The sequence below is a fragment of the Diadema antillarum genome, unplaced genomic scaffold (genome assembly GCF_040938485.1).
Source record: "Diadema antillarum isolate AM-2024a unplaced genomic scaffold, OU_Dant_1.0 seq00000015_RagTag, whole genome shotgun sequence".
NCBI classification, from domain to species: Eukaryota; Metazoa; Echinodermata; class Echinoidea; order Diadematoida; family Diadematidae; genus Diadema; species Diadema antillarum.
The window spans coordinates 1,754,171-1,775,284 of NW_027271135.1; the positions used below are offsets into that span (position 1 = coordinate 1,754,171).

The following is a 21,114-nucleotide window of genomic DNA, read 5'->3' on the forward strand; positions in this document are numbered from 1 at the left end:
TCTAACTATAGAGTCTTGTAGATTACGTTGGCCTCTAGCTTGGTGCACATTTTCGCAAGGATCGCGCTATCCACGACTTAGATCTGAAGGGGGGGGGGGGGCAAAAAAACCCCACTCCCCCCCCCAAAAAAAAAATAATAATAATAATAAATAGAATAAAAAAATTAATAAATAAATGAATGAAAACCCTCGGTGTGATAAGGGTTAAAGGGTAATTTCGGTACAGTTGAAAGTTAGTCTGACAAGAATCAGGTAAAATGATAAAAAAAAAAGGTGCAACATTTCAACGTTTCACCCATTTATCAGGAAAACGCAATATGAATAATTATGGAAATATTGAAGTGATGATGCAATCCCTCACAACTTGCAAAGTAGTTTGTACATACATTTCAAATTTTCATTTCTTTTTCCATTCAAACACAATTACGCAACAGTCTCAGATCCTTATGTATATAACTGATTATTTTGAAGTTATTCAACCAAGAATAACATTATGTCCTACACTTTAATTACAGAAACTTTTTTTTTTCTTTACGATCAATGGAAAATTTGCATATTCAGATTATTTGTACAAGAACTGTTCTGCAGAAATTAGCGAAACTTCAGAAGTTTACAAGTGTCCTAATTTCCATCCGTTTGCTATCATATTATCAATGCTGTAGTTGTAGGATATCACCCTTTTTTGTCACACCAATTTATAACTGGATTGGAATATCGCTTTAAAGGCATCCAATCCAGAAAGAATGATGTTCAATGATTCTGTTGTGTGTGTGTGTGTTTGTGTTTGTGTGTGTGTGTGTGTGTGTGTGTGTGTGTGTGTGTGTGTATGTGTGTGTGTGTGTGTGTGTGTGTGTGTGTGTGAATATAGCTGTTCCTTGAAAATCACGAACATTAAGGTCTGCGAAGAACTCGAATTCTCAAATAAACACAAGACAACTATTAAATACATTAAAGTCATTATTTTCTTTTTATTCAAGATCGTCCAACTTTACATATGTATTTTTCTCATATCAACAAGAAAGAAATAACAATCTAACCTTCCTCCAACAACTGACGGGTGTCGTATCTATCTATGTACTGCGTCAAAATACTTAAACAGTGACGACAAATTCAGTCACTCATTCTCAACAGCATACTCGTAATGTACAAGATGATATTTATAACAGTTTATAGTGTATTAAAACGAATAGCATATAATCCTCTAATGCTTGGAGATTCATCATGTTCTAATTCAAGCATTCAACAAGAAAAATACACAGATTAGTATAAAAAGAAAGACACCAATCTTCAAAGGCAAGATCATGGTTTTGTATATCTTTCAAGTTGCATATATTCTAGAGGACATTTTGGGTGTCCAAGAAAAGCCTGGATTGCAAATGGCAAATAAATTCTTGGAAACTAACGGTACCTTTAATGGTCATGATTTCGTATGAAAAAAAAAAAAATGATGGCGTTTGCTGCCTGTAATATCAAAACAGGGAGGACTGGTGATCAACTCCCTGATCAAAAGGAATTTGTGCCATCCACTAGAAGAAAAGAAATCAGGCAATTAGTGTCGTATTTTTTTTTTTCCTTGATGACTATTCTTTCATGATGACAAGTTTTTTTTTTCTCTCTTTTTTTTACAGAATAAAACAACACCTTGGAAAAGGTTTCCATTACAACAAACAGAAAACATAGAAAGTACTGTGTCTACGACTTTAATTTTTACCAGGTGTTTCTGAATGTCATCTTATTTTACTGTGCTTAAACACAAAGGTAAAAATTATTGCTTAACTCTGTTCGAATTAAAAACCTAATGTTGTTGTTTTTTCTTTGTTTTTTTAAAGCTATGGCTAACCTTGGTCGCTATTTCTCAGTTTTGGCAATATCACGTCAATCAAATCATTACATCAACAACAATATTTTTGTCATAATGAATTGTGGTCTTCAAAATGTTATGAAGTCTGTGAACATAGCAGCAAACCATTTTCTTTGTACAACATCACACTGAGAGCTAAATTCATTGCTTTGCAAGAAAAGGTGTGACTTCATTCCATTAGGGACGACTAAAATGCGGTCACGTGCATGTGTAATTCAGCATCCCTCCTGAAATTACTAAATTCAAGTACAAAGTATGTAGGCCTTTGTTCAGTAATGCCTCACTTGTGATGCATTTAAGCTTTTGTCTCTGCCAGAAAATCATAGTGACCATTTTGTCTATTATTTTCATGCACGAGTGTCCTACGGTTCCAGATCATCTTTATAACTCGTTCGCCAGTTCACAGGGATGGTAGTTCTCAAAGCTGACGAGGTCTGAAGGACAAAAACAATAAAGAAAGGAAACAACATTTTAGCCTCGATTCATCACAAATTACTTACAATTGACTGAAAGACAAAAATGATAAGAAATTTCTGAACACTGATGTTATAAATGCCCCACATAAACCTCATTCGCTTTCACAATCTATCGTCTCGGGTGTTTTTGGCATGTTCTGTGACAATGCCAAAACATCAACAATAATTGATGTTGTATTATCTAAGATTAAACCAGAATATAGCTTTACACGTCAACATTTGAGATTTCGGAATTTCATTCTGATTTCATACAAGTAAAGACGCAGCTTAGGAAAACTACCGACACTAGCTCTTCTAGAAACTGGAGTAGTTATGTTTCCCGAATCGACAAAGAAAATAGAAGAATAAATCACTCTCTAAACTCCACAAGAAAATCGAATACTACAGTTATGATTTTAAATTCATGATGACAAATAGAAGCTTGAAAATATAAAATGACTGTTGGACAAGATAATAAAACCGAAACTAAACCGAAATCCTCGGTACTTTGCATGTAAACAGCAAAGACGCGATTCAAGCCCTATTGTCTCTGATAACTAGTTAGTTAAATTACGTGGATTAGCTCAAGCTATATTTCATATTTTCTTTAATATTGGTCCCTTTGTTGCTGTGTTTCAGCATATTTAACCGTACATATTTCGAAATAATGGACTTTACTGGTATAACGATTCAAAATATAATTCAATTTCTCCATGAAAGAATAGCTTACCTGGCTTGTAGTAGTCGTACACTTTGATGACCGATGATTTGGCATCTTTCACGACCATTTCCTGTTTCACTTTGATGGGCACGCAGCGATCTATGCTGTCAAACTGGGTAATATAATGTTAAGATGTCGGAAAAAGTTTTAACATCACATTTCTTAAGTAAGAATTGAAATGCAGTTATACAATCACATTGGCAAAGTAGACCAAACATTTTGTCGAAAGTATCATCCCTACAGAATGTAATGTGAAAACATACAATGGAGAGGAAGGCATGAGAGTTTAGACAGTCTCATGCCCTGATTGGCTTTAACGTGCAGATCAAAATGTCATTATATATTTTATCATTGTACTAAAAAAAAAAATACTCAAGGATATTATCATAATAATTATATAAGCTAACCTAAGGATATGTACATGATGAACACTGATTATACCTATAATTGCGAATTCAAAGAAAAATGTAGCTACTGTCTTTTTGTTTAAACTCGCAAGACAAGAAGGTCAGACTTTTGAAGCAAATTTGTCTTGTTTAAGGACATTCTGTCCCAGTGAACATATTTCTTTCTGCCTCTCTGCCCATGCAGCAGGCTACAGTCAACGTGCCGCATTTTAAATACATATTATTGATGTCATGATATTCCAATATGGAATAGAAAAACAGTCACCACGAAAAAAAAGGTGCCTAATCTACCTATCAATAATTCCACACACTTTCTTTTGCTTCTTCTTCTTCTCCATCTCCTCCTCCTCATTGATAGGACAAAAATGTGATTATGCTAACAAGTTTGAAGGTTTATGGTAATTATATATCAACTTTTGCAAGCTTTCAAACTACAGAAGTTATTATTACATCGGTGACAAATGCAAAAAACACAAAATAACAAAACCAACTTTAGAAGCAAACAAAGAAGGAGAAACTCTATGGCACGGTTCGGGAGTTATAACTTACTGAATCAAAATAGAGGGTCAGTGGTTTTCCGTTGGCATACTTGTCAATCCGCTTCAAACCAATGGCGGCGCCATGTCTGTCGCGGAAAGTTTCCAAAGAATCTTCGTGGGGGATGAACCCAGACACCATTTTAACCTCCATGACAGCCATACCAGTCTCAACCTCATTCCCTGTGTACCTGTCAGATGGGATAGAAAGAGAGAGAGAGAGAGAGAGAGAGAGGGAAAGAGAGAGTGGAGAGAGAGATGAGTAGATAAAGGAAGAGGACAAGAAGAATGCTGGATTATTTCGTTGGTCTAGTCGTGCAATGCCCACGAGTAATCCGTTAACCTTGACCTAACCGTTTGAGTATTTAAAGGCTTCACTTGAACTGAAACGGATGGAGTGTCATATTCATGTTTGTCATGCAGGAGCGCATCAAAGTCACCAGGCATTTTTTTTAAACCCTAGATAAGACTGGGCGACAAGTGTATACACGAATTGATGCCTAGCAAGACCTGGGGGGGGGGGGGGAGGGAGGGGGGGGGGGAAGGGGGAGGAGGAAGGGGGTCCTTCAGTCCCCTCCTCTATGCTTTTGGGTCGTTGGTCACGTAATCGCAAATAAAATTGGCAAGCGAGTCTCCCACAGTGTAATCTACCATACAGAATTGGAAATTATTATGCAATTACTCAAATTTATTTGTAAAAAAAAATTCATTACCTGAGTTTTTTTTAATAAACAAAAATGTGGCTATTTATTTGAAAATTAGGTCAAAAACTGCTAAATTTTGGTCTACATATTATTTTAAGGATTCTTATTAAATGTAGTGCCTACATCAAATAAAAATGGTGGCATCGTTTTTTTTTTACTTATGTAATTTTTCAATTCAATTCAATTCAATTTTATTTCCATTTCCATTGAATAAACAGTCTGTCTTTACTGTCTTCACAATTTTTTACTGTATATTATTGTTTTCGACTATCTTTTAATGATTTTTTCTATCGATGAAAATCGTCGGCGACACTTTGCGAGCATGAACGCCATGAAATCAATTGATTTTAAAGAGTAAATGTAAATATAATGGTACATTTATGACCGTGCGTCACAAAACAAACCAAAAGTCGCACCCCTTGATTGAATGTGACGACTCAAAAAAAAAAAAAAAAAAGAAAAGGTCAACAGAGTCAATTTTCACTATTTCACATTTTCTGAAAGAGCTTTCCTTCCTTTGCATTATTGTTTGATTTTGGATGTTAACGTGAATGGGAAAGGGTGTTTTCAGCAGTTTTTTTTTTTTACAAACTTTTTTTTTTGGTGGGGGGGGGGGGGTGGTTGGGGAGGATAGAATGATCAAGTATGTCTTAGGGTCCTCTTTTCATTTCTTGATTTCCTTTACACATTCTTCACTTTCAAGTCTATTAACTTTTGAACGGGTAACTCTATTGATTTGTAAGTTTGCATTAATCATGGACAGAATGTGTTTATAAAAAAATGTTCAATTTCAGCTTAATCTGATAATCTATTCATTGTTGTTGCTCGGGTGGTATACATCCTATGTTTTGTCCCTTTCATTGCACAGGTAGCACGGCTTGGTAAAGATTAAACGCTTGAATAGACCCTGTACTTCAGAACCTCTTTTCTCATTTCACACTTTTCAAGAGTATGGGCTTTCTTTCCAATATTTAGATAAATTAGGGGAGTCAATTTGATTTGAGTTATACATCATTTTAAAGTTCAGAGTCTGCTCTTTAAGAATCTGCCCTTAACTAAAATTCCATGTCACATTTATAAATGTTGGCTGGAAACGGAATGGCATTCTATCTGTACACGAAATCACGTTTTTTGAGCAATTTTTGATCGTACATGAACTTACAAAATATTGCGTAACTTCAGAACTGCATACCCGGACGTCGCGAAGATCTCAAAAGTTTGGCAAGACTTTAAAAAAGAAGAAGTCATGAAACGTCGCGCTACAAATTTTTTACGTTATAGATTTATGGTGAGAACTGTCGGGGGGGGGGGGGGGGGGCTCAAAAAGCCACGAGGGAGTGATCTTATTGGTCAGTGCGTGGCATCCAGACTTTACTGATGGGTCGAGCGTAGACCGCTGGCGCTAAACAGCTTGATTGATTATCGCGGAGGTTGCTAGAAGAGTACCTTCTATTGTCAAGAGGTGTAAAATTATTTTCCTGTTCTCAACGTCTGATTTTAACACATTTCTTTTTATCCAAAATTTCAATTGAAGGGATTACAGGACTTAAAGCGAACAATTATATAAACTAACCTGACACAGACATGCACAGTTCTGTCACCACATGTTGTACTGTCACTTTGGGATCTGCCATTCCATTCACCGATTGTCACACTAATGTTGAATAGTGGGCGTTGCGGAGGAACCACTGGAACATTATAGCGTAACTCAGCCTGCTCGAAATAAACCAAAGAAGAACATAAAAGTATTCTTCTTACTTTCTGAATCTTCTCAATTGCTGTTGCTTTGTTTTACTTGTTTTTTGTTTTGCTTTTGAAAGTCTATTTTACTGCCATATATTACAGTTGTCAATAAATGTAAAGAATGACATGCTAAGGTATTTGAAACAGAAAATGAAAATAACTGAGAAGTTGCATTTGTTTAATTCTGTTTATTATTTCGTTACACATGCTTGTTTTCACTTAAAGTTTGCAATCATAACATAAATCAAGCAATGATACTTCAAGTTTATGACTCGTGGTATAAGCTTGTAACAATCTTTGATAAATTATCCTGGCATTGACTCGAGAAAGATATCAAAATCATCATAATTATATAATTCAATTACGTCGTTTGTTTTCAAGAGATTACATCTCATATACCTTGATTTGGGGAAAAATGATAAAACAATAATATCTGTTTCTGTTCTATCTGATCAAGGGTCTCTGGAAAAATAAGGGTTAATAGACGTCCAGTAGACCCACCTGGAACAGAGCACACCCACTTCCCCTTGAAGAGATCCAAAGATCTGCCGGAACCTCCCGCAGGTCTTCACGCTGCAGCACGAGGTGGTTGCTGTTATCGATGTCGAAAAAGAGCTCCTCCGTGAGATCACGGGAGCCCGACCTAAAGGCTTGAACGCCAATTTGCAGATCTAACGACGAATCAGGGCCATACACTCTCTCTGCAAACTGAGCCACTGCTTGCAATCCAAGGACGGTGTCCTGAAAATGTTTCAATACCATTAAAGCGACCAAGGAATGGAAATTATGCTTATACTACGTGTTTACACAATGTTAAACAAAGTGTTTTCACCGCTACTGTCATCTTCAGTACGATCATCACCCTTTCTTTAATGATCATTATGTCAATAACAATGACAAAAAAGTAAATAATAATGATTACCATTACTCTATTTATAGCAAATATTGCTACTACTTCAGTTGTTAAATATGTTATCATCGTTATTGTTATGACTATTTCCTCTTTTGCTATTGTCGTCATTTTGTTTTATATAATTTCATAATTTGCAACTTGACTTGTGATGCAAGTCTTCATATCTGTGCTGTGGGAAAGGGAATTGATTTTCATTTAGAAAACTTGAAAACATCGCTAAAAGTCTAACCTGCGTCGACGAGAAACCACCGAGAGCGTTTCGTTGGGCATTCAGCCAGCGGACTATCGGCAAAACGTCATCAAAGATCACGTCAAATGGCTGATTCTGGTGGAGGTGGGCCAGCAGAACGTAAGCAGTTATCTCTACACCGGAGGAGTCGGCATGGCAGTGGTGAATGCACAAGCTCTCTTCTTTCTCGACAGCATCACCACTGCTCCAGAAACGTAACCCATCTTCGAACATAGAGTTAGAATTTAAAAAGGAAAATATAAATGATTGAAACATGCCTGAATATTCTTAAAATAATTCATTACAAAATCTTGGTACTTGTACTTATTTTGCGTGGGTCATTTTTATTCATTATCATTTATATTATTGTTATTATTATTATCATTAATATCATTATCATTGTTATTACTACATTATTGTTATTATATCAATATCACATTTCTTTTTTCCGAAAATCATAACATACACTGGACAGTTAAGGGTGCACCAGGTTGGGCAACCCGGGTCTGAAAAGAGCCATCTAATTGATTTTTGCCCTCAGGCCATCCTCCCAATCATCATGAGGTTAGTCTAAATGACGTATGTCTCTGTTTATCTTCATTTCGATAAAGGAAAGATGAAACTTGACGAATTGTCTCAAACAGTCTGCTGCTTATCAAAACGGTCCAAATAACAATATACATTTTTTTTTTTCAAAATGAGGACAGAAAAAAAGTTATATTTGATACAACATTTTCAGCTTCGTAGGCGATTTATGGATTGGCGATAGCTATGAAATAGAAATCAGTAGGATCTCATCCATTCTGCAGGTAAAATGAAAAGTGGCATAGGGTGAGGACGTGGCTCAAATGCAAGAATATTTTTCGAGCTAACACGTGAAATAATAGAAATGTGATAAAAATAACGATGATAAGATAGACATCAAATGAAAGAAATGTGTTTTATGCATGTTCGAAATAGCAGTTCGCAATGTGAACATCTCCAATCTTACTGCTCTTGGATATATTGAAAGCTTATGCAATTATGGGTCAGATGAAAAGAAAAAGAACAATAACAGGCGGTAGCATTACTGGGACACACAAGGTTTTCTTGAAGTGATACATTTGTGACAAAAAGGGGCTTACTTTCTTCTTGTGCTCTGTCGTTAAGGAGGCTTAGAGCTCGAGACTGGCTGGAGAAGTAGTTGCCCAAGCCAAAAGCATAGCCAGTCAAAGCCAGCGCATAGGTGTTCATGTCAAAAGGAACTGTGGTGTTTAGCCAATGTTCCATACATTCCAGCCCAAGAATCACATCTTGATCCTACATGAGGTAAAAGGATTGAATAAATAAATGTTAAAAAATACATTACAATACACGAAACGATATCGTCTGTCTCTTAGTAAAGTTTAGCCAGTGTCGAAACCGTTAAACATTGATATGAAAAAAAAACCTATCTTGAGAGAAATGTACAATGGTCAAGACTGACAAGAATGATACAGGCCCCTCAGGAATTTACAAGGTACAACTACAATTTCTTTCTTTTTAATTTGGCTAAAAGTCCCAAACAAACATATTTTATAGCAAAACTTACTTGTGTACCTTAGTTTTGTGATATTATATCTACAGATAAAGATATATATATATATATATAGATAGATAGATATAGATACTTGCTACAGGTTGACTATCATAAATAGAAAAAATATATATATATTCATATATACATAATATATATATATATATAGAGAGAGAGAGAGAGAGATATTATATATATATATATATATATATATATATATGAATATATATATCATTAAAAAAATATATATGTTTTGCATTTATAGTGCAGCACAGGTCGGGCACAAATCTCAAATAGTGTGAAACAGACTCACACTAAAAAATTACCTGGATGTGGTTGGGATCAAAGCAGTATACAAATAGGTCACCGTATAAACGCATGTTAGCAGTGATGTAAGCACAGGTGAACTAATGTCAACCCCCATTGTTTGATAACTTGAGGTGGGGGTATACCAATTCAAACGAACAACTCACATCAGGGGATGCTCCAGATTCCAACATGGCGACTGTCACAAACGCTGTCATGGTAACGGGGCTGGAGACGGATCCCTGGGATGGGAGAAGAAGTATTATGAAAGAATGGATTCAAACTACAAACAGAGAGGGCAATTACACACTTTCACACATCTTTCACCGTTGTGGTTCAGTCCAGATAGCGGGTTGAATTTTAGCCTGATTTCTAATTATATTAGATTACGAAATGTGCTTCGATCGAAATCTGTCATTGCAAGCTCTCCTGCCCATATCAAGCCAGCGTAGCTCGCAGTCTATTGTGACGGATCACCTCTATTTTAGTCCTCCACGTTTGCTGTTGCCTTCTACTTCCATCTCGAACACTCTTCTGATATCTTTATCACTCTCTTATCTGCATATATGACCAGACCATTCGAGCCAACTCTTTCTCAGGAGATCTTTAATGGGCATCACTTTTGCTTCGTTCATTATGTCTACATTCCTTTTGTGCTCTTCGAGACGTATTCCCATGCAAACACTCAGTATACATAAGAAAGTGCAATCAACTGGCATCATTCAGTGACAGAACTTGAAGTGGAAATTTCGGGAAGCACTATAGGCAGTTGAAAGGAAAAATTGGGAAGTTATTTTACTAAATTGCAGTAGATTGCAAACATGGCCAAACATGGTATTGACTGTATTTCATTCATAGGAACATTTTTAAAATGTCATCTAAGACTCATAATGTCAACTTTACGAAAACATCGTATAAACTTGGCACATATAGGTTTACCTGCATTTCTTTGTGGATTACTCGGCCCTGCTTGATGACGCAACCTTGTGCGTCTCTGGAGTGTCGAAGGAGCCAGTTCTGGGTTCTCCCTAGATTCATTTCATCAACCTCCATGAACTCCTTGGCCAAGCTGAAACACTTAAGGACAAATGCTGAGAGCCAGGTGCTGCCGACCCCATCACTGGTCCCAAAGGCACTGTAGGACCCGTCTGGCAGCTGGTATTTAAGCTCTCTCTGGTAGCCTTTGTGATAGAACGTTCAAGGTTCGACGTAAAAAAATAACTTCTGAAATTTGGGAGGGACAACAAACGCAATGGTTATCACCGCTAACTTACGGAGTACGATCATTCCCTATAACTGCAGCCGTGTCTTCATTAATATTATCATTTTTTTATTTAATTAAATAGTTAATTCGTTTCCATTATCAAAGAAAAAAAAGACATGATTCAAAGTTGTCGATTTTTTGTTCATTCATCTGATAAGAACAGTTTAGTGGAATACAATGTAAAGTATAGAATTTTATGCACGAATGATATAATGAAGAAAAAAAGACACAATACACATTTTGTCATGGTAGCAAGGAACGCCCTTCTCTATCATTTTGTCCTTCCTAATTATTCAACATACATTTGTATATGAACATATATCTGATCTCATCGAAACCCAGACTGGCTACACACATGCACCTAAGATCATTATCTGCAACCCAGCTTAAACTTGGCTCCTGCACCCACAACCGTTATGGTGACTGTGCTTTCGCCGTTTGTGCCCCCCTTCTTTGGAACACTCTCCCTACTCATATTCAGACCTCCACCTCCGTTGAAATCTTAAAAAAAGAAACTTAAAACCCATTTATTTTTAGAGCAGAATTAATGATTATGTATGCATTTGTAGTAAATTATTTGTTATTCCAAGCTGATTTGTATGTTTGTTTGTTTGGTTGTTTGTTCGGTTGTTTAGCATTGTAAAGCGCTTCGAAACATGTTGTATTAAGCGCTAAATGAATATTATATTCAAAAGCAAGGAAAACGCTGAAATAGACTTAACAAATCACAGTGAGAACCTGGGGAACAAGAAATAATGTGGAAATTATCAAATACACCCATGAGACACAGTAACCGGTCGCTCTAGGATCTATTTCAGTTTATCCTCAACTGATATAGTATAAATGCATTTGCTTCTTTTATTCTACTAAGAGTCCAGACAATGAGTCTCCTGGTAATAGTATGACCGAGCACAAACAATAGATGCTGCAAATGAATTATTTTAATTACAAGAAAATGTCCCTTTTGTGAATTAACAGAACGTCAGGATACTGAGTCAGCACTGCTCAACGTTGCAGTGCTGCTATCCGTTGCCATTCTACAGTGTGTCTCTAAAAAAAGTAAACCCAACTTCAACAGCAAATTTTCAGAAAACTATGAAATATTTGCACATTATTTTTTCATGGTTAGATAGTCCAATAAGTCCTCTATCCAATGATACCACATAGGTTATGTAAATCTCATGCATGACTGAGCATGATTCAACTTAGTGAATGGGTGTGAAATCATCACTGTGGCAAGTTATTTATTGCTATTGTCATGCATTCAGGGCATATTTGAAGTTAATTTTTTGTCAGCAAAGGTTGTTCTTGACACAGGCACACTTCACATGCTTTCCAAACATGGTACAGTTGACAATTGAGCAGAGAGTATTCCTGGTAACTCAGATACCAGGAAACAAGAAGTTTCGTGGAAGTTCAAGAGGCTTTTCGGGTGCAGTTCCCCGACAGGCAGCCTCCAACACAAAGAGCCATCTGGCACAATGTGAGAAAGTATGCTGATCACGGAACTTGCCACAGTGATGATTTCACACCCATTCACTATTAAAGTTGAATCATGCTCAGTCATGCATGAGAGTTACATAACCTACGTGGTATCATTGGACAGAGGACTTATTGGACTATCTAACCATGAAAAAATGATGTGTAAATATTTTATAGTTTTCTGAAAATTTGCCTTTGAAGTTGGGTTTACTTTTTTTAGAGACACCCTGTAGTGTTTTTCAATTTGGTGAAGGGACGTGTTCACACTTTACACACATACCAACTCTAAGTATATTGAGATCGACTTAACGGACATACTCGACACACTCTCTTCAAAGAAAATGATAAAATACACTTACCACTTTCCATGTACTCCAAGGCCTTTGATGATATCTCATTGGTCAGCTGGTTTGTCTCCGTCAGGTAATGCATCACAAAGATGCTGGGTGCCATGGTGATCATATTCTGCTCCCCGCATCCGAAGGGCATCCTGAGCAGTTGTCCGAGGTTGCTCATGACGGGTCCAATCACATCGCCTGTATACAAAGATCACAGCCTATACTCTTGCCATACGAGGATGTTTTAGATTGTTATGTTTTTTTTTTTTTTTTTGCAACTACGGTAAGTTCGACCATTACTTGTGCGTATTTCTTTTTTTACCCCCAAACACATATGAAACCAAGGAATAGAGAACTGTTTAGTAGAACACAGCAGTCAGTGCAATTTGAAGAATCATTAATTCTATTTATGTAATTGAATGACCACCTCATAACTCCAACTGCCAGACATGTGACACGATACTAAATTTAAAAAAAAAAACATTTTGTCTACGTAACCGTAAGTATCTTTAGGCAAATATACGTTTTCAAATCATTATTTTCTTTACAGAAAATGGTGATTACAATCACCAAACATGCAGCCTTCATATGTCAATTTATGCAGTGACAGAAACCAAGATGAACATTATGGATCCTAAATTTAAATAAAATGGTATGATTTATAAATGAAAAAAAAAAATAAACGAACAGTGATCTAGAAGATGACAAAGTGAATATTTCAAGTTAAAGCGATCACATGGATTAATTTGTTTTCGATCCTACCGTTTTGCATCCAAACAGACTTATATTTTGTGTAGGCCTGCATAAATCATTTTATGATTATTATTTGGAGAGAAAGATGATACGATTCAGCTGGGGTAAAAAAAAGTCGGGAAGTGAATACAAATCATAAAGGATTACACTAATAATGATATCGCATCAAACCCACCAATAACTTGTATTCTTCCTCGTGCAGATCCTGGAACAATTACTTCTGGCAGGGCGAGAGTCACCATCTTTGAATATGGTTCATCACCCTCATCTACCAGAATCATAAGGGTCAACAGAACGAAGGAAGGAGAGGGAGAGAGGAATAGATAAATCTAGAATTTGAATTGAAACAATATATATATATATGTCTACACAGGTCACAAGTTCAAAGAAACTGGTATTGTCTAGACACGTCACGCACGTACGTGTAGAATCTTAAGTGATCTAGGCTTTCGTATGATTCGCCTGGGTATGTATGCTATTTTATAACACATAGTGCATGACATCTTATTGCACTATAACAAGTACCAAGCACCTCCAAATTCTGAATTTGCCCTCAGGCAGTTTTATTCAACTCGGCCTGCGGCCTCATTGATTATAACTGACCTTCGGGGCAAATTCAGAATTTGTCGGTGCTTATATTGCTATGGTGCATTCAGCCTCATGCACTATTATATATAATAATTATAATCTGGCAAATTTGAACTGGCTGCGTTACACTTCAGTGGCCTCGGTAACTATCATCCACAAACCCTTTCTAATACTATTCATTCATTCTACTCATTTCGGTTGTCATGCTTAACTGGGATTGCTCAGAAGAAGAAGAAAAAAAAAGACACAGTTAGATTGTAAGAAGGCCTATCACATCCAAGCCCTACACTTACACTTGCGTTAAAGGCACTTTAACAACACTTTCAGTTCAATAAAATATTTTGGTAGACAAGGAAATAAACAAACTAATAAAAAATACACAGATAAGGGAATAGATAGATAAACTATTGGATAAGTGCGGGTTGATCATAATGATACACCATCAGCCTAAAACACACAGATACAAAAGCAGACATACACAAACACACACACACCACTACCTGTTATCCACGTCTGAAAAAATATATATTAAAGATGAATTATTTATGGTATTTTTTAACCCTAGGAATATCAAGCCATTTCAAATTTCTTACCATCTGGGCATATCATTTCGCTGAAAGTTTCCTCTCTTTCTGCCCCTTCAGGCTTTCAAATACAAAAGAAAGAAGTATTAGGATATAATAATCATATTCACTTGCTTTAGTTCAAAGAATTAATGAAGACAACCTTATGCATTTGCACTAATGGAATGCATATTTTTACGTCATTTTCTATCCTGATTTTTATAACCAACTGATGACAGTCGAAAATATTAGTATTTTTCAACTTAATACTGTTTAACTTCAATAAACTTGTCATTTTGAGCCAGCCCTTTACGCGTATTTCATTTGTGTTTTGAAAGTCAAAGATTCCATGTGGTCAAAGAATTTAGAGGCATAGAAATGAAATAGGTTCACGGCAAAAAAAAAAAAAATCAAGGTAATAATCTTGTAGGTAATCTAGGAAGCTGCACATGTAAAAAGCTGGCAAGTCAAGTACGCACACTGGGATCGGATAGACTAATGATTTTCTTGGACTGGCATACTTTAACACAACACTAGAAATAGATTCAGCATATTTTGGAATACGTCTCATTTCAACTGCCTGATTTATTACTCAATTTCTCACTGAAAGAGTTTATTGTAAGGTATTACTAAAATGATTTTGTTTCTAAAAAGAAATCCTATTTTACATAAATAATGATGGATTAAGTGTTTTTACTGGAAAGGAAATCTCAAAATAAAACTAATCAAAACTTGAAAAAGACAGTAATCCTTATACATCAAAGGTATTCCAATGTTTTGTATGATCACTACGAGCTGCGTTACAGTATGTTAAGGTATGAACCCATGAAATCACTTACCTCCACAAGAATGGTGTCTTCAAGGGCATCAGCAGCAGGGAAAGTGTAATTACCTGGAGCAATGTCTCCGTTACCATCAGCAACACGGTTTGCGACAGCATCAACTGTAAACAAAAAGTAATGAGAAACGCATTTCAAACCTCCTAATCACATGAATTGTTCGATTTGCCACCATATTCTAACAACCACACTTCTAAAAATAATTTGCAGAGACGTTTGCCACATACCCTTTTTTTTTTAATAGGTAGCTTCGTAGAGACAAGAATAACGCACACCGTGCTATCCAATAAGCTCCAAGTTGTAAAAAAAAAAATCTGATTGTAATACATTTCCCTATGAATCTGATTCACATGTTAACATAATCACATCTTTTTTTCATTCTATAAAGAAAAGAATAAATGGATGCCACAAGACTATAAGTACATAGTTACATTAAAAAAACAATATTTATTGATCTATTCCAATCTTGTGAGGATGTTTCTCTGAATGCGTCTTCTTGCTTTATTATGGTGATAAACTGATGAATGAGTTTATAGATACTCTTAAAGTAAATAAGTCCAATAGCAGAATAAAAATGTATTACTTGTTAAAAGCAAACAGTATTGAAATAAGACAAGAAAGTCGTGAATTATTTAAGGGACTTTCAGCTCTTTAAGCTTTTTGGCGTATATGTACATTTACATTTTTATCTCTATATTCAAATGAAAGAGTATCGAAAAAAAATTCTTGTGTACAACAAATATATTATTGTAAAGAATTTAAGAATCGATTATAAATGAAGTGCTTATAAACTCATGTGTTTCATTTTTTCTTTTCTTTTTGTACAAATGTGACCATGCATCACAAAACCAACAAAACGTCACATGCACTGATTTTGTGTGAGGACTGAAATAACCGGAAATTTGTCAACATAGGCAATTTTGAGTTTTTCATATTTTCTGAAAGAGCAAGTCTTTTTTTCTACATTATGTTCAATGTTGGTATCATGAAAAGGACAGGAAATCGTGTTTCAGCAGTTTTTCTCAAACTCTTTTTTTTTGGGGGGGGGGTAAATTAGTATGATAAGGAATATCTTATAGAGTCCCCTTTCATTTGTTCACATGTTCTTCTATTTCAACTCTAATAACTTCAGATGAGATGATGCTGCTTCTTTCAAAGTACTTATAGCATTGTGTGCTGAAAGTCTCCCGATTTCCCAATATAGAAGCCTTTGTTACGTCATAAACCCTCAGCTGCACGGCGCGCCTCGCCCTAGCAGAAACTAGATAGGTAAAAATACCCGGAAAAATGTGTGAGAGAAATGACATTGGTCTCTTAATCTCCTCACCTCTGATAGGGATATCTCCAAGCTCACTGAAGATAAGTTCATATTCCACAGTTCTACTGGTACTTCCACACACCTCAATGACAGGAGATTCGGGTCCAGTCTCAATAGAAAAGCTAGTACTTTCAGTCATGGACAATTCCACCTGGTGAACGCAGAGAAATGAGGAAAGATATGTTGTTTGATTTCAACATTTTTAAAGACACTTCGTCTGGGCCGATAGATAGAGATGGTTTTTAGAAAGGTAAGTACCACAACGTGTAGAAAAAGCCTAGACCAATACCGACATTCACCCTCAAAAATAATTATTATTGGTATCAGAGTTCCGGTGAATTGTTCTAAACGTCGTTCATGGGATATTGTTCAATTTTACTGTGTTTCATTCGCGGAACAGCATAAATGTGTGGAAACTGAATATGTGCCTATGCATCACAAAACTAACAAAGTGTCTCATTCCCTGATTTAACATGAGGACTCCAAGTGGGTGAAACGGATCAATATAGTCAATTTTGAGTTTTGTATAATTATAATCAATTTTCAGAAAAAGCATTTCTTCTAAACTAATCTAAAGTTCGGGATATAAAACTGATAGACACTTTTGTTTTTTTAGCAGTTTTCTAGATTACTTTTGCTTGCAGAATAGTGGGATAAGGAATGTTCTCCAGACCCAAATAATTTCACACTCTTCACTTCGAACTCTGATAACTTCTGAAAGAATAATCATATCGTCTTTAAAACTGATATTAGTAATGAATAGAATTGCCTTATAGAGCATGCTAATACAATAGATTATAATTATTCTCTTCCCTGCTGTTGTTTCTATTTATAGATTTTTTTATAGAACATCCTTCCTTTGTCTTATATTACACATCAAGCACGACCTGGCATGATCAGGCGTTTGAATAGACCTAATACCTTATAGCCTCTTTTCTCAGTATGCACTTTTCCAGATTGTATGCTCTTTTTTCAATATACATAGTAATAATGATATTTAGTCAGGAGCATTCATTTTAGGTTAGGAGAGTCCTTTCTAATTGATTTATACTTCATTTTTGTTTAAAGCTTCAAGCCTGCTCTTGCAGAAAATTACTATAAAAAATGAATAAATAAAAATAAAAAACACACAAAATTCTGGCAAGTTTTTGTTGGTTCTGTGATGCAGAGTCACAACTGAATGGATCTAGTCTTGATATCTATTTATATACTGAGGGACACTATATGCCTGAGCAAGCTTGGTGATCTACAATTTGGCCAGTTTGGATCGAAAAAAATCAGATATATGTTAAGAAGCACGGCAATTTATTGCTATTAAAATGACTGACAGTCGCAAATGGAGAATTGATTTGTTTTAGCCCACATCTCTCTTTTTTTTTTTTTTTGGGGGGGGGGGTGGAGGGATGGTGGGGGTGGGGATAGACAATGGGTATGGCCATCCAAGACTTACCCCCTCCCTTCCCTTTCAGTACATTAATGGATTCATGGTGTCAAGGAGTGCAATATAAAACTCACAGTGAGGCAACCAGTGAGATAGTTGAAGACTGATACTTTGACAGGAACTTTTTCTCCCCGGAGGACGGAGTAAGGGAGTGTGTAGGAGAGGAAGAACGGCTGGAAGGCTCGGATGGACGTTGAGTCAGCCACGCCCACTCCGTGAGTGGGTGACAGACAGAAGGCACTGGCCACCCAGTCCGTTATGGTGTGTGGAATTTCTTCACTGGTAACCTGTTGACCACTTGCCCTAAACAAAACAACAAAGTGAGGTCAATATCAATTTATAAAGAGCATATTGAACTATGTATACAATTTCATTCTGCATTTCAAAAGCTGATGTTATGCAGCTTGTCAATGATTAACGGAATAGGATCAAGAACGCCATCTAAAGTCTTGATTTGAAGCCTGCTGCAGTTATAAACGGATATCATGACTTCTATTATAATTCATTCCACAGTCATGGGAGTTGCGCACGCAAACTCTTGGTCTTGCCTTGCATGTTGGGATGTGTAACAGAAAATTGTCTTCAGAGCTACGCAGATAATGAGTGTGTAGTACCTAGGGGCTTGAACAATGAGCAAAATGTTAAACAGAAAATCATTGACGAATAGTATAGCTCTCTCAATAGAGGATTGATCCTCTGTGTGTACTTTTTTGTTTGTTGTTTTTGTTTTTTTGGTTTGTTTTACTGTTCCATATTCCACGTTGCAACAAATGAACCATAAACAGAAAAAGAATGCATTGTAAATTGACATGTACCGCAGTTAAAAAAATTAAGACAATGTGAAATATGAGTAATCTACAAAAACGCATTGCTTGTGTGGTATTATTCCCTGATGCTGATATGAAATGATTCCTTACTTGACATTTACATTTGAAACAATGACAATTTATGAAGTAGGGAAGAATATAAAGATAGAAAAACTACAGAGAGCGGCGTGATCACCTGAGTGAGGTATAAATTATTAAAATCAGATACACTGTGCAATGGCAGATAATACAAAGTACAATGCATGCACAAAGAAAGTCCAGGAGATAGAAGAAATCGAAAGCGAAGCACATGTTAGATACAATGACAGAAATGAGAAGTATGAACTAAAGAATAGAGTCCAGGAGTATTGGAAAAAATTAATATCAGAGACAATTCTGCTGGAGGAGAATCACTAACCCTATTCTTGATAACTTCCACAGCCATGTTTCCGGAAAGTAATTTCTCAATTCTGCCAAGGGTCGGGCTTCATCTGCAGGTTCCAATTCAACCCTCTCTGGTATGAACATCATAGCCACTGGCTCTGAATCCAATACAAAGCCACCTGGACGTGGGCCAGGTATCCCGCGGAGGTTAGGGCTCATAAACACCGGATTTACCCAACACGGATCAGGAAAATGACCTGTGACAAAGACATGGTTAGGAAAACACAAAAAAATGTCAGTGATATCTCGACCTTATATAAATTATGTCAGTAAAAATGTCAGTGATACCTAGAACTCATGCAATCAGGGCAACAAATCGTAGTGATACCTGAACCTCGTATGGTCAGTTAACCCTATTCAACGGGGGATGCCCCCCCCCCCCCCCCCCCCGACGTTTTGCTTCATTATTCCGCAACGCCTGATGCTCTCCCCAGGACATTTTAGGACTTTTTTCTTGTAAGTATCGCGCAACTGTTGAGATCAAATTCGTCGCTCCCGGGCATACCGTCTTGAAGCCACGCCCCTTTAAAAAAACTTCCTCGACCCAAAAATTGCTCAAAAATATGATTTTGTGTACAGATCCAATGTAAATGAGGTTTTTGCGGTAAATTTTGACGAAAAAAAAATCAAACAGTAAAAAAAAGAGAAATGTATGAGAAATGAAATAAACAATAAAATACATAAGAAATAAGTATGAAGTCAAATTTTTGCTTCAAAATTATTCTTGAGGATATTGAAAAGAATATGTTCACTAAAAATTAGAAGTCGTGGAGCTTTATTTTCTTATTTATAGGCAAAATCAAATATTTTTTCATAAATTAGCATAAATCAATTGATATAAAAAACATAACTTAAAATTTGGAAAATCTAACTGTTCAGTCTTGTAGATCATATTGGCCTCTACCTTAGTGTGAATTTTCGCGAGGATCGCGCGGTCCACGACCGAGATCTGAAGGGGGGAGGGGGGGGGGGGGGGGGGCAAAAAGCATGTTTTGGGGGGGGGGCCCCCCCCCCCCCCTATGGTTTCAAGTCCCTCAAAAAACCTGGTGGGATTAGGGTTTAAAAACAAAGAATCAAAGTGATACAATGACCTTATCAAACAGCCAATTTTTAAAGTTAATTCCAGTTTGCCACATTAGATACTACATAAAGTGAAAAATTATTGGCTTCCTGAACACTCTAGTTCAATCAGTATTTCATCCATTTTGGGTCTTGCTGTCAGGCTCTCCGAATTCATCATGATCAAGTCCACATTCTACTTCGCTTCCCTCTCTTCCTCTTTCCCTCTTTCTCTCTCTAACTTTCTATACAGAGCTTGACGGCGGGCACCAAATGGTTTGATAGCTGTACATGTTACTTCTTGTGTCTTACTGATCATATCCTGGCGATAGCTTTAATGGAACAACAGTTTATAGTGTATATACCAATGTAGGCTTTATGATTATGCAAATCATGTTGTACTCCTGAAAACAATGATAGCTCGGTGACAGTAATAGTTCACATTTTAGTTTTTTTTTTCCTTATTTGGCTCCCTTACATCATCTGGTATTATCTACTATCCGTTCTCCGTTTCTTTTTCACAAACACTGATTACTCGGGGCTTACAGCCAAACAAGCTTGCTTTCATTTAGGTCCCGTCATACTTTTCTTTGATCAACCCCATCTCGATTTCGAATTTGACCAGCTATTACATATAATAACTGTGTTATCACCATGTATATTGTTGTGTTTTGCACATAGTTTACAAAGTGAAAGAACTTGTTTGATTTTTGTTATAATGTCCATAAATGAGAAGTACGGAAATAAAATGAATTTAATTTAATTTAATTTAATAATCACTAGTTATGC

General features: G+C 36.3%; 1 protein-coding gene across 1 annotated transcript in view; it reads right to left on the minus strand.

Moving 5' to 3' along the window:
* Positions 1 to 944: 944 nt before the first annotated feature.
* LOC139725099 (pregnancy zone protein-like) overlaps positions 945 to 21,114 on the minus strand; it is a 49,085-nt gene continuing 28,915 nt past the window's right edge. Inside the window, exons 17-32 of the mRNA XM_071636185.1 lie at positions 19,241 to 19,463; positions 18,091 to 18,319; positions 16,585 to 16,726; positions 15,258 to 15,361; positions 14,449 to 14,500; positions 13,443 to 13,535; positions 12,536 to 12,712; positions 10,370 to 10,611; positions 9,598 to 9,672; positions 8,694 to 8,868; positions 7,570 to 7,793; positions 6,929 to 7,168; positions 6,258 to 6,397; positions 3,994 to 4,171; positions 3,047 to 3,149; positions 945 to 2,295 (exon numbers count right to left, since the gene is read on the minus strand). Coding sequence (XP_071492286.1) covers positions 2,243 to 2,295; positions 3,047 to 3,149; positions 3,994 to 4,171; positions 6,258 to 6,397; positions 6,929 to 7,168; positions 7,570 to 7,793; positions 8,694 to 8,868; positions 9,598 to 9,672; positions 10,370 to 10,611; positions 12,536 to 12,712; positions 13,443 to 13,535; positions 14,449 to 14,500; positions 15,258 to 15,361; positions 16,585 to 16,726; positions 18,091 to 18,319; positions 19,241 to 19,463 — 2,450 coding nt within the window. The 3' untranslated portion in view covers positions 945 to 2,242. The remainder of the gene's footprint in view (positions 2,296 to 3,046; positions 3,150 to 3,993; positions 4,172 to 6,257; positions 6,398 to 6,928; positions 7,169 to 7,569; positions 7,794 to 8,693; positions 8,869 to 9,597; positions 9,673 to 10,369; positions 10,612 to 12,535; positions 12,713 to 13,442; positions 13,536 to 14,448; positions 14,501 to 15,257; positions 15,362 to 16,584; positions 16,727 to 18,090; positions 18,320 to 19,240; positions 19,464 to 21,114) is intronic.